Source organism: Neophocaena asiaeorientalis, unplaced genomic scaffold (genome assembly GCF_003031525.2).
Source record: "Neophocaena asiaeorientalis asiaeorientalis breed wild unplaced genomic scaffold, Neophocaena_asiaeorientalis_V1.1 scaffold118, whole genome shotgun sequence".
Lineage (NCBI taxonomy): Eukaryota > Metazoa > Chordata > Mammalia > Artiodactyla > Phocoenidae > Neophocaena > Neophocaena asiaeorientalis.
Window position 1 is genome coordinate 10810916 of NW_020175528.1, and position 13768 is coordinate 10824683.

Here is a 13768-nt window from a genome sequence, read left to right on the forward strand (position 1 = left end):
TCATGCTTGAAATATCGGTGAAATCAATGTTCTGTGATTATTAAGTGTGATTCATAATGGCCTTTCCAAGTTTGGTGAAAACATACTTAATTCTGTAAACGAAATAAAGAATGAGTCTTGAACATGTTTTTTTTGTTTGTTTGGTTGGTTGGTTTTTTTCCCCATGTCCGATGAAACTTCTCAGGGTTCTAGCATTTACTCTCTCAATCCCTTCTCTCTGTTGCTGAACAACTGACTATGCAATGATGATCCCATTCATATATTTTAAATCCCTGAATGCTTGCCTCATTTATTTCCCAAATATTTGGCAATATCTTGAACGTCTGTGATTTTGCTTTTGTGATTCTGTTATTTAGGAGATGCCAAAATTGGCAGTAACAATGTCGGCTCTTTAAAGAATGACGACTTCACCGTGAGGGGTTTACGACGTGACGGAAGTGCTGATGATATCTGGACCGCCTCACAAAATTCAAAATCCTGTGGGAAAAGCATCTCCATAGAAACTGCCAATTTAAGGGAATATGCCAGATATGTACTGAGGACTATCTGTCAACAGGTATTCTTCAGATTTAATTTGCCTTTAACTTTGAGTATGTAACTGTTCTTTGGAGAGAAATGCCCAATATTGTAGGAAACTTGTACATAGGTGGTCCTCTTTTTCCCGCCAACTTTATTTTGAAATCATTTCAAATTTGCTGAAAAGTGGTAATAATTATAAAGAACTCTAGTATGCCCTTTATACGGATTCAGTCATTGTTTACATTCCACCACATTTGCTTCATAATTCTATTTGTGTGTGTGAATGTGGCCTCGTATACTTTTTAATGTTTTTCTTTTTACTGAGCCATTTGAGAGTAGATGGCATGCATTATTCTTCTTTACTTTTTAATATTACAGCATTTATTAACATAACCAAACTACAGTTATCAAAAGTAAGGAGGTTTCGCATTGGCATGGTAATTTTTTCTCACCTATAGGCCACATTCCAGTTTTGTCAGTTGTCCCAGTATTGGCTTTGTCTGAAGTTTCCTGTAGATTAGCTTCAGATTATGCTTTCCTGGCCAGGATACTGTAGAAGTATGTTATGTTCTTTCCTCTCAGGTAATCACATCTGAAGGCACATGAGGTTCATTTGCACCTCACTGGAGATGTTAATTTTGATCAAGTTGTCTCCATTGTATGGTTGTTTGATTTTTCTATTGTATAGTTATTATTTTTTCCCTTGCAATTAATAAACAGTTTTGGGGAGACACTCCGAGACAGTGCAAGTTTTCTGTTCCTCATCATTCTTCCCCACCTCACATATAGCATCCATTCTGATTCTTGTCCACACCAGTCTTTACTACAATGGTTGCAAAATGGCTTTTCCCAACTCTTCCACTCCCTCCACATTGATCAGTTTGCATTCTACTCTAGGAAGAGCCTACCCTTTTCCTCCCTCCCTCCCTTCCTTCCACCCATTCATTTTTTTTTCATATATGCTATAATATACTGTCCTCAGTTATTTTCATGTTCAAATTATCCCACATTTGTCCAGTGTGAATCAATCTTTTCATGCTGACTCTTGTGTTATTTTGACACGTCTCTCTCTCTCTTTTTTTTTTTTTTTTTTTTTTAAATAACGAGTATTTTCTTACTTTCTGACCTATCTTATACTTCCCTGCCCCAGACCTGGAATTACTCATTCCTTCATGGAACCCTGGTTCCATTTAGTAGAGGACGGTATTTAGAAACCAAGATCCGAGCACTACGTGTGCTTGTTGCTATGCGCAATGTGTGTTCATTGCTTCTAGGCCCTTTCAGCAGACAGATCTAGGGGGAAAAGAACATCCATGTACGTAAATGTGTGTGTGTATAATCATGAGTTTATACCGATACCTCCAATTCCAATCAAACTGCACAAATTTTTGTTTGCATTCCCTCATTCCATATTAATACCGCCTTCTTCCACAGTAAGAACCCTGGCTACCAATAACATCAACCATTTACTCATTGGTTGAATTCTACAAAACACCTGAAGTAGCTTCAGAATTACTACCACTATACCACTATGAAAAACCAGCCTACTAAAAGGAGTTGAGGATTTGTTTGTAGCTCTTTTTTCCCTAAGCGTGGACAGTATTATGTTAAAAAGTTATTTGACCTTTCTCTTTCAGCATGGATATGTTATTCACTTGAAATAGAGTTGATTTCATTTGGTTTTGTTTGTGTTCAGTTTAGATTTCTTTTTCTATCCTAGCTCTGTCTTTAGAGTAACGTACTTCCAAAGGTCAAGGAGCAATAGTGTGTATTCAGAGAGATGTACATCTCCCTCCCTCATCCTTTCTACCCTGGGTTCCTCCCTGCCCTAGGTGATCAATTTCATTATTTCTGGTTTTTCTTTCCATTTTGTATTAAATTCTCCTTCCTTCTATAAAAAGGCCTACCATATATACTCTTTTTCACTTTGCTATAGATATAATGTTGACAGGGTCATGTTTTTCTTAAGGTATACTGTAACCATGGTAAAAGTTAGCTACTAGTCATATAGATGTTGAGAGGGTACTGAGCTGTGCGTTGGTTTCTAACTGTGGGTACACATTGGAGTCACCTGGAGAGTTTAAAAAATATTTTGATGCTTAACAAATTGCTGATGTCTGGGTAGCATTACCTGAGATTGATTTCATTGCTCTGATATGGGGCCTGGGTTTGGAAGTTTAACAAACTCCCCAGGTGATTTTAACGGACAGCCAGCATTGAGCCACTGAGGAGGTGGTTAAGAAACAGGTTTCCTCAGAAACGTATCTGGGTTCAAGTTTGGCTCTAGTACTTCTGAAGATTTCTTACCCCATCTCGTACAAGAACTTGCCTTTGAAAAAATGATGAAGAAAAGCTGTTTAAAAGAATTTTGATTTGGTGGAAACTCCCCAGAGGTCCATTAGCCGTATGCATCAATAGCCTTAAATGTTTGCTATCCCCCTTGACCCAGCAATTGCACTTCCGTGAAATTATCCTAAGAAAATAATTGTACAGAGAATACACGTGCACAAATATTTATTTACAATGGTAACATTATTCATAATGATATCAAAAAAGGAAGACAATTTTCTAAATGTTATACTATGTCCTATCTATTAGTGGAATATATTATAGTGCATTCCATAAAAATGAAGAATACATATTAAAATATAGAATCACTCCTGTTATATAGCAAGTAAAAAAAGTGATTACAGAACATTACTTAGAGCAAGGCCTCATTCTCCGACTGAAAACACATACCAGTATTTTCTTTATTTAGCCTTTTCTGCCCCTGCTTTATTTTTTTGCATATTTCTTTTTTTGCATTCCTTTTTAAAAACTTTCTGTAACCAAGATTCTACTTTGTATTTTTAAGAAGTCAAAATACTAGAAAATTTGCTTGTAAGCCTTTTCCCTCCCACTTTTTCCATCTAATATTTTTTAAATTGGAAGATTCCTGTCCGCTTTCTGTTGTGCGCCGTGAGTTTAGTACATATTACGTATACATATTGATGAAAGTCTCTGCCTGTCAATATAACTGCTGCATTATTTTTAGGAATGGGTAGGAGAGCATTGCTTAAAAGAACCTGAAAGGTTATGCACAGACAAAGAACTTATTTTGGACCCTGTGCTCTCAAATATGCAAGCACAGAAATTATTGCAACTGATCTGTTATCCTCATGGCATTAAAGAATGTACAGAGGGGGACAACCTACAAAGACAGCACATTAAACGCATTCTTCAGGTGAGTGATAATAGTGTGAAGATTGTGTTTTTGTCATTTGACACATTCTTTGTGTTTATAGCAAGAGTTACTCTGCCTCTTTTTTTTTTTTTTTATTAGGATTTGAAAAATTGGCATTTTTATTCCCCCAATTTTCTGTTTTGTGTAATTGCCACACTTTATTACTGGGTAGTACAGATACTGCAAATTGTGTATAACCATTATATAAATATTGATATGTTAAGTCAGTACTGTGTTTACGTGAGAAATAAGCTTTGTAGAGGGACTGTCTTAAGTATGTTATTAAAAAAATATCGAAATCATTTTTTTATGTGGTTGGTGAGATAGATTTCGGGAGAAGAAATGTTTGTCTGATTCATTTACAGTGCCTAGCAGAGTAAGGCACATTATTTTAATGTTCCTATTTATTTCTTTGTGTTTATAATGAGCATATGTAATAGACTTGGAAGCCTTCTGATTCATATAAGTCCCTTTATTGTGTGTGATCATTCCTCTGTTTCTTGAGAAAGAGACTAGTGCAAGGAATTATTATGTTTTAAAACACGTTTGATATTCTAATGTGTTAACTCCATTTTCCCCAGAATCTTGAGCAGTGGACCCTGAGGCAGTCCTGGCTGGAACTTCAGTTAATGATCAAACAGTGCTTGAAGGACCCTGTGAGTATATATTGAAAGCGTGTATGTGTATAAAATTTTATGAAAAACAAAACCACGTTGGTGTTTGAGGATAAAGTAACACACACGCGTGCTGGTTTTCTCACGTCTGACTCCAGGGCTCTGGTTCGGTGGCCGAAATGAACAACCTACTGGACAATATTGCCAAGGCAACAATAGAGGTATTCCAGCAGTCAGCCGACCTGAACAATAACTCTTCTAATTCGGGTATGGGCCTCTTCAACCCAAACGGGATTGGAAGTACCGATACGAGTAGCACAAGACAGAATGGAATAAAGACATTTCTAAGGTATTTTTTTCTGTGGTTTTATGAGGCTATCATTAATTTTTCACACGTAACCGTACATTTTATTCTCATAATGCAGTTATTTTTTTCATAAAGCTGCAGGATTGTGAAGAAAATAATTACTTGTAAGTGTCCATTATCACTATTTAATATGTTAAAGGGCCATGCTGCTGGGGTGGGTGACATCTTAGTGTTCTAAATATTAGGTTGACCGGGCCCCGACTCCTTGGAACCACAGATGACATTCAGGACAGAAGAATTTCTCTAGTGTGCCCTGAGGCTGCTCTATTCCATGGTATTCCTCATATGTTTATTCCTAATAAACACTCTTTCTGCCATCTTTATTAATTGGCAGTTTTGCTCAAATGATAATCACAAAAGGCAGATAGACCTGTATTTCATCATTTAGGTGTAAAGTATAACTAGTGAATTTTGAACCTTTAAAACTTGGTTATTTACATACTTAAACATAATCAGAACATTTCATATCATGACAGAGGAGTATATCTCTTGTTAGACAAAAGGACTGTTACTGCTCAGAGAGCCAGAATCATAGAAAAACACTTTTCTAGATTTAAAAAAAAAGTTTAGTTATAGTATCCCCTCAGAACCCCACCTTTTATTGCTTTCCATAAGCATGACTGAAAAGTGTGTGCAAATATCTGGTATTTGGCAAGAGGAAAGATAGTATAGGAGTAAAAGGGGGAATGTTAGAATAATCTGTGTCTTGTGCATAAAAGGTATGCTCTGGAGTTTCTGGTAGAACCGTGAGAGCAGGGAAAAAGGATGCCTCCTTGGGTATAACATCTTTTTCTGATTTTAGTTCCTCTGAACGCAGGGGCGTGTGGCTGGTAGCCCCCCTAATTGCTAGGCTGCCGACTTCTGTGCAGGGAAGAGTGTTGAAAGCTGCTGGGGAGGAGCTGGAGAAGGGACAGCACTTGGGTTCTTCTTCAAAAAAGGAAAGAGACAGACAAAAACAGAAAAGGTACGTCTGGAAGATGTGTTTCTGTGTGAGAATCTAAAGGACAGTCGAGAAAATCCAATATTCTACAGATACACAGGCTCACTGTACTCAGAGTCCATTGAAATTTCATCTTTATATGGAACTGAGACATTCTGTTAGGCAAATCTCTGCTCCTCAAAGATCCCAGATCATAATATTTAGTGCACTAGCTCTCAATTCTGCCTGTGTACCCTAATCACTGCTACACTATTAAAAATACTGACTTCAGACCTGCTGAATCAAATCTGGATATCCACTTGGTCCCTGTATCCAACAGTTCTTTTGTTGTTGTTGCTTTTCTTGTTATATTCAGGTACTTATGCTTCAATTTCATAGAATAATTTATGATTCTGCCATGCTGGACCCTGAAACAGTTACTAATCTTTTTAACATTTAGGACTCTTGTTCTAGACTAGATATTAACTTACAAGCCTCCAAGTTGAATGTTTTTTAAATTTTATGCCCTAGAAAAGGTGTCAAGTAATTTTATTGGAAAACTGACCATGTTACTGAGAAGGAACATAAGCTCACTCTGATGTGAAACCGTGATGAATTTAGTGCCCCGGGAGTAAAAGGAAATTCCTGACATTGGAAAACAAAACTTCTGAACATACAGGTTTCTTGCCCCCTAATCAGTAATATTTTTTAGCAGCTGCCATTTACTGAGCCCTTATGAAATGCCAACCTCTGTAAAAAACTCATTATACACATACGTGAACATCTCACAGCAATCATATGTGATAGGTGCTCTCATTATATCCTTTTTAAACGATGAAGAAACAGAGGCACTGAAAGGTTAAGTAAATTTCTCAAAGACACACAGCTAAGGAGGTGTAAAGCTGGGGTTGACACCCAGGTGGTCTGGCCTCTGAGTCTGCGCTCTCCTTTCTTAACTGAAGTATCGATACCTTCTGGTGTTGACCTAGCTTTGCGTGTATGCTGTTGGGTTGTTTTGTCATCTTTGCCAGTATTTATTAATCAACCAGATGACTCAGTTTTAATTCTCAAAGTCGATTTGCTAATGGGTGATGGCATGTCATTGCCACACTTCCCACAGGGGGCAGAGACGGTGTGTCAGAGTTTGAAGATGGCTCTTCCCAAGTGAGTCTCTCTCAGCTCTGCCGGTGTAAGACGAAGCAGATTGAAATATTTTGACCTCGATCTCATTTTAAGAAATTTTCCTTTCCGGTGTGGCAAAGTTAGTTGGTCAGTATGCTTTGTCAGCTGTTCCTGGTCATGGAAGAAATACTACTAAAATGACAATTTAAAATGGATTTTTTTATCAGATGTCTTAAAACCACTTTACAAGTCAAGCCTGTGGGATGTGGCAGAGCTGTGCACTAGCTCACTAGCAAGCGTTCTGGTTTTGGAGTCCTCAGACCTCAGTGTGCATCTTACTTAGCTCTCCCCATTCCCAGCTATTTGGTCTTGAGAAATGTGCTGAAAAACAAAGCAAGCAGAACAATTGTATAGGCCTATTTCCTGGACCCTAAAATATGAATATTGTGTAAGAGAAGTTTAAAAATTTTTCATTTCATTCTGTGTATAAAGTGATATTCCTCCTGGTGTGTACCTTTAAATTCAGTTTACTGATGGAAACTACACATTCTCTTCTCCCTGCACCCCCCGACACGCTCGTATGCAGCACGAATTAATGCTAGTTTGCGAATTCCTTCGAGGGCAAGAGAACATACTAAATTATTTAGAAGTATTCCAGTGACTTTTAACCATATTAGTTAGAGATGTGATTTAACTTTTCAAGTGATCCTGGCTATTTACTACTCCCCTCCCTTTTGTAACAGTAAAATAAATAAGAGCCAATAACCCGAGGGCAAGACATCAGTGCTGCACATGAAGTAATCCTTTCTTTCTAACTAGATCTGCTGTTATTACTTCCTTTGTAGTATGTCTCTTTTGAGTCAGCAACCATTCCTCTCCCTGGTCCTTACCTGCCTTAAGGGACAAGATGAACAACGAGAAGGCCTCCTAACATCTCTGCAGAATCAAGTTAACCAGGTAAAGTACAGTAGAATATTGAGCCAGGCAGGTATTTTCCTAATGGCATTCATTTGTTTTCCTTTCAAATACTGAGCTTAAACTCAAATACTGCCCTTAAAATAAGGGCACAACATGTTTTGATTAGAAGCAGGAAAACACCGTCCATGCCCCCGTTCTCCTACGTGGCACTCTAGTCACCATGAGATTAACAATAGTATAATATTAATTACGTGTTGGGTGAATGTCTGTAGACTATAAAAGTAACGTTTTGCAGATTGCACATAATTTTGTCATATCTGCTCCTCTCCTGACCCTGCCTCATGGGAGAGGTCCTGGAGCAATCTGTGTTGCAGGGGACGTGGCAGTACGACAAAAGGGACCTCTCTCCACTTCCTCTGCTGGGCTTCCATGTAGCGGGCAGGGTCTCAGCTTGAGCTATGTAGGTTCAGAAACTCAATTTTACTGCGAGAGCCAGACTGATGCTGGTCAAGTGCACAAGATACTCATTTATAAATCAGAAGGCATTTTGGTTCATTTACAAAGACTTTGCCTTTCCACCAATCACAGTTCTCCTGGTCACTATTCAGAGCACTTATATTCTGTGTACCGCAAGGAAACTGAGTGATCAAAGTGGAATTAGAAAGTGTAGAATGGAGCAGAGTGGGTAGATTTGGTTATATGGGATGTTTTATCCTGCGGTAGCACCTAATGGAGACCTCCCGTGGGGCTGTGATTCTGTGACACCGTGTCTTCTTGTACGGTACTAGATGAACATGAACAAGACACTTAACTCATTTGGTCCCCTTGTCATCCGCTCCCTTTTGGATATGTGAGACTTATTCTCTAGACAGCAGCCAGAGTGATCCTTTTTAAGTGTAAACCACATATTTTTCCAGTGCCCAAAATGCTGCAGTGTTTCTTACTATACCTAGAATAAAACTTCCGGGTCTAGGCTTATATGGCCCTCCACAATTGGGCACTGGCTCCCACCTCTACCTTGTTTCCTGCCCGGCATGGCCTCCCTCGCTCACTCCACTCTGTACACAGAGACCATGTTACTGTTCCTTGAACTCGCCAAGCAAATTCTTATTGCAGAGCCCTTGCGTGTTTTCTCCCCTTCCCTGGAAGTTATTAACATGGCCGGTCCCTCACTTCCTCAGGTCTCTGCTCAGATGTCACCTCCTTAGTCCTCCCCCCACATCCCCCCCGCCAATCACTCTCTAAAAGTCGGACCACAGTCATTCTCTATCCCCTTGCCCTGGTTTCATACCACTTGTTCCACTTATTTTTATTTATCCTGCTGTCAGAATGTCAGCTCCATGACAGCTTGTGTGTTTTGTTAACTGCCTTGTACCCTTCACCTGCCTTGGGGGAGGTTCATCCATATCTTTTGATGATATTTAGGAAGTGCTCTCCTTTTACCATGAGGTGTACTTACAAGTCATCTCTTGGGCTCAGTTACTTCTGTATATGACTCATTTCAGCTCTTTTGAGATGATTCTCATTAGGTGCCCTATTTCAGAGCATGGCAGTATGGATTTGTTTGGGATGTTTTTGCTTATATCATCTGATTCTGGGTGTTCCCCACTTGTGGTTTGCCTTCGCTAAGCAACCCTTCCCTTCCCAACATTTGTCTGAATCAGTGAGGAAGCAGTTACTGAATAAATTGATATGCCACTGATGTCCAATATGTCATATTTTTCAAAATAGGTTACAATATCTTTATCAAGGAAGACAAGTTTATAAACTAGCAAGCCTTCAATGAAACGTCAGAATAATACTTTTGCTGGGATTTGCAGCATGTCCCTAGAAATATAGGACAAGACTGATATAAAATGTAATTCTATCTGTCTTTATCTTTATACTTATCTTTATAAGACCAGTTTAATGATGCATTTTTAAAATAATCTTTATTTTTGTTAATGCTTAACTTGATGACCCTCTACAGCATTTTCTAAGACTCAGTAACAGGATCTGTAATTAGATACGATTTTTCTTAACAGGGTATGTAATTAGATACCAAACGAAGAAATAGCCAGACTTCTGTCTGCCTGGAGGAAGGGGAGGAAAGCAAAATATTATTTTGCCCCTTGGTTTTTAATTTATTAAACTAAGAAGTTGTTTTTGACTGTCAGTTTAAAAAGCTCAATTTAACTTTAAATATGAGAAAAATCAAATTTAACAGGGAAAACAAGTTTTGGGGGTTGTTTTCATTCATCTTCTGATTTAGATTTTAAGTAATTGGAGAGAAGAACGGTACCAGGATGACATAAAAGCACGACAGATGATGCACGAGGCATTGCAGCTCCGCCTAAATTTGGTAAGAGACGCTGCTAGTGTTTTCCCTTCATTACACTTATCTAAATGTGAAAATAACTCCAGCTTTCCACTCCTGCTGTGGTCAGAGTTTCCATTTCAAGGTGAGGCCTGCTGTTTGCTCTCTCTACTACTTCCTTGTCTCTCAAACCTTCTGTCGTCCTGGCCACTGTCCTTCCTGTCTGGTCTGGCTTCTGGACAACAGTAGGTATTTTAGGCATTGGGTTGCCCTCTGCACCTCACCCGCAGTGAATCTCTCTCTCTTTTCCATTTGTGCCAAGAGTAGGTCTTAAAGAACGACTAATTTGAGATGTGTTAGCTTTTACCATACTTGCTTAAAAACTGTGTTAAAACGTCCTTTAAGGCAAAATTTTATCAAACTTTCCATCAAATTGGTCATAAAGACAAATCCCCACAGGGAGGTTTTATAGAAGTTTAAAATTCCTTGGCCACTGCACATTCCTTTGACTTTTCCTTTTCTCAGTGTACAGCCCAGATAAAAGCTACTCTGGAAGATGGCTTGCCTGATATTCGAAATTAATTCCTACGCGTGAACAAGCAGTCCTGGGGGCTTGTCTTTACTTCTCTGTTACTGGGTATTTCCAAGTGTTATTGTGACAACAGGCTTAGATTCAATAGTAACTGACAACACAAAGTTGTAGATACTTGAGTCACGCGGTTTTGATCTATTCAGCTTTAATTAGATGAAAATTACGTCATGAAACTGGATATCCTGAAATTTAGGGACAAAAGAAAGCTAATTATACTAGTATGTAATTCATGTTCATGACATGTCTACACTAGAGTACCCCTTTCTTTCTTTCTTTCTTTCTTTTTTTTTTTTGGAATGACCAGTTCCTGTTCTAATGGAACCAAAAAGAGTAGCAAATATATAGCTAGGTGAGAGAGAAGACAAGATAATCCATAAACTAGAGCACCTTTTAAAAAAATGTTTAAACCAATCAAAATTTGGTTGCATAAAGTGGTGAGGGTGGTATTTTCTCTGTAACACCGTGCATATTTTTTCATTGTATTTTTTATGTGCAAGGTGGGAGGAATGTTTGACACAGTGCAGAGAAGCACCCAGTGGACGACAGATTGGGCCCTTCTTCTCCTTCAGATCATTACTTCTGGAACCGTCGACATGCACACTAACAAGTATGTTCTCATGCATCTCACACTGATTTTGCTACATGCGTGGGCAGTGAAGGCTTTGATATACTGACTACAAATTCTGTCACATCGTATATTCTTCGGTACCACTAATCATTCTGTGCCTTAAATAAAAATGCTCAGTTATTGAAGAGTGTCTTGGTTTTGCTTTAAGGCGCAAATGCTTTCTTTCTCCTCCTAGTGAATTATTCACAACAGTGCTTGACATGCTGGGTGTTTTAATCAATGGAACATTGGCCTCTGACCTATCAAACGCATCCCCAGGGGGATCTGAAGAGAACAAACGCGCATACATGAACTTAGTAAAGAAACTGAAAGTAAGCTTGTGACCTGCTTATATTGTGGGTTCTCATTGTCTATGGATTTGTTATTTAGTGCATGTCATCTTATCACTCCTTAAATTAGATATTATTTATTGCATTCAACTTAATGTAATGTGATTATTTTGCTATTTGCTTTACCTCAGCTTCCCAGTACCCAAAAGTTATAAGTATATATAACCTGGAGATTTTTCTTAAAATAATTATATTCATAAAACATTTAATTTCTTAAGGAACTTTAGAAATCCCTTATCAAATGTATAACCAAAATGCCAACATTAGATTTAGGATAATTTGGCCTTCGACTGGCAGCGTGCTGTTGAAAAATAAACATTTGCATTGATATTTCTAAATTCGATTCATTTGAGCAGCCACTAACACAGTCTTTGAAATAAAGTGCAAACAAACAATGCAGGAAAAAAAATTAACATACCCGATGACCTTACTAATAAAATAACCAGTGGTTACCTTGAGGTCTGACCCTGGATTGGGGAATGCGTTCCGTGCTGCAGCTCCGGCCTTCTGGTTGCAAATGCTACTCTGGATTTTTGTCATCTCAGCACTCTGATGTGTGTTGGGTAACAAGGATGTCCTTATATGTGTTCTATTTTCTACTTAAATAGAAGAAATGAAACATCCTCACCATTCTCAATGAAAGCTGCCCCATAGACCATCTTCAAGGTTAAAGAACATTCCAGCTATAAAAAAGGAAATGGAACTTCCTTCTTGTTAACTTTTGACTTTGTTGTAATTTCTGTCTTACTTCTCTGTCCCTTTTTTTTTTTAGAAAGAGCTGGGAGACAAGCGGTCAGAAAGTATTGACAAAGTTCGACAGTTGCTACCTTTGCCAAAACAGACATGTGACGTCATCACTTGTGAACCTATGGGCTCCTTGATTGACACAAAAGGAAACAAAATTGCTGGATTCGACTCAATAGACAAAAAACAGGCAAGAGTAAATGTTTGTTTCTTATATCTAAAAATGCATGAACTTACAAAGACAAAATGCATTTTCTTGTCTTCCTATAGGGCATGTAAAACATCTTAACTTTATTGTTTCTTGATTTTTTAAAACATATCCTTGTCATTTAAACGCAACGGTTATTGGCATTATCATACAGATAATGATCTTTGAAGATCTTCATTTAAAACTGTTCCTGAATTTAAGTGAATTTCTGAAGCCCACCAAGGGAAAAGTAAGTAAAACCTCAATGTAAAAAAAAAAAAAAAAAAGCAAAGATGGGGTTTGATTTTACTGCAGAATTGGAAACAGAATACGTTTAATAGATGAGAAAGTTTTTATTGGTAAAGTCTTCACGTAGTAATTGTTTTGAGTAAACAAATTTTTTTAAAGTGATGGCACTTTATTTCCTTATCAACTGAACAATATTTAATGAACACTTGATTCATATAAGATACTAAACGTGGTTCTCTAAAATATGAGAAGAATGGTCAGTTACTCTTTCAATGAACACTGAGCAGCCACAGATTTCTGAGATCACAGGGATGAAAGACAGAGTTCCTACCCTTAAGAGGAAGTAGATGATCACAGTGTGGTGAGATTTGTGTGTCCTGGTACGGAGTGCTAGGGGAAGCTGAGAAGGGGCCAACACATTCAGATGTGGGGTAGGTAGTCAGAACAGGACCCTTAGGAAAATCGACGCTTGAATCATTTTGGAGGATTAAGAGTCAGCCAGGAGTGAGGGCAGAGTGTGGTACAGGTACAGGGAAGTGTTTGTGCAAAGGCATGAGAGACTGTCGCTTACAGGCAAGATGCAGCGCTGCAGTAAATCAGAGCGCCCTGAGTGCTGGTACCCGCACGGTTTGTGGAGAGAGGCAAGGCTAGAGTCAGGGGCAGGTTGAGTTCGCAGTGCTGGTGGGCTCTCCAGTGGTGACACATTTGGGTACATGGTCTTGGCACCCAGGAAAGAGGTGTAATGTCAAGACAGATATTAGGAAACAGTCAAAATACAGATGGTAAGTGAGCCTTGGTTTTGGATGAAGCCACCGTGGAAGAGTGTGTGTAGCTTTGGAACGGGAGCATTCATAAGTTATTCAAAGTAACTTGAGCGGTTATTTTCAGGGTCACGTGGAAGAAAAATCTTTTCCGATTGGTGTGCCAGGGAAAGGACCAAGGGACAGTGCCAATTAATGCTAAAAAATAAGAAACTTATTTTCAGAAACAGAATAACATTTCTTCTTCTGCACTCAGTAGAGATAAGCTTGAATTGAAGGTCTTTATTTGTACCTGTTGGT

The 13768-nt window shown here is 38.5% G+C and overlaps 2 protein-coding genes across 2 annotated transcripts in view; one reads left to right on the top strand and one right to left on the bottom strand.

Moving 5' to 3' along the window:
• P2RY12 (purinergic receptor P2Y12) overlaps positions 1 to 12029 on the bottom strand; it is a 45455-nt gene extending 33426 nt beyond the window's left edge. The window contains exon 1 of the mRNA XM_024769078.1: positions 11981 to 12029. The gene's annotated coding sequence lies outside the window, so the exon portion shown is untranslated. The remainder of the gene's footprint in view (positions 1 to 11980) is intronic.
• The window catches only part of MED12L (mediator complex subunit 12L), a 313136-nt gene that overhangs the window by 260253 nt on the left and 39115 nt on the right, over positions 1 to 13768 (top strand). The window contains exons 26-35 of the mRNA XM_024769070.1: positions 357 to 556; positions 3554 to 3742; positions 4324 to 4398; positions 4515 to 4705; positions 5526 to 5687; positions 7610 to 7721; positions 9934 to 10023; positions 11068 to 11177; positions 11374 to 11509; positions 12300 to 12461. Coding sequence (XP_024624838.1) covers positions 357 to 556; positions 3554 to 3742; positions 4324 to 4398; positions 4515 to 4705; positions 5526 to 5687; positions 7610 to 7721; positions 9934 to 10023; positions 11068 to 11177; positions 11374 to 11509; positions 12300 to 12461 — 1427 coding nt within the window. The remainder of the gene's footprint in view (positions 1 to 356; positions 557 to 3553; positions 3743 to 4323; positions 4399 to 4514; positions 4706 to 5525; positions 5688 to 7609; positions 7722 to 9933; positions 10024 to 11067; positions 11178 to 11373; positions 11510 to 12299; positions 12462 to 13768) is intronic.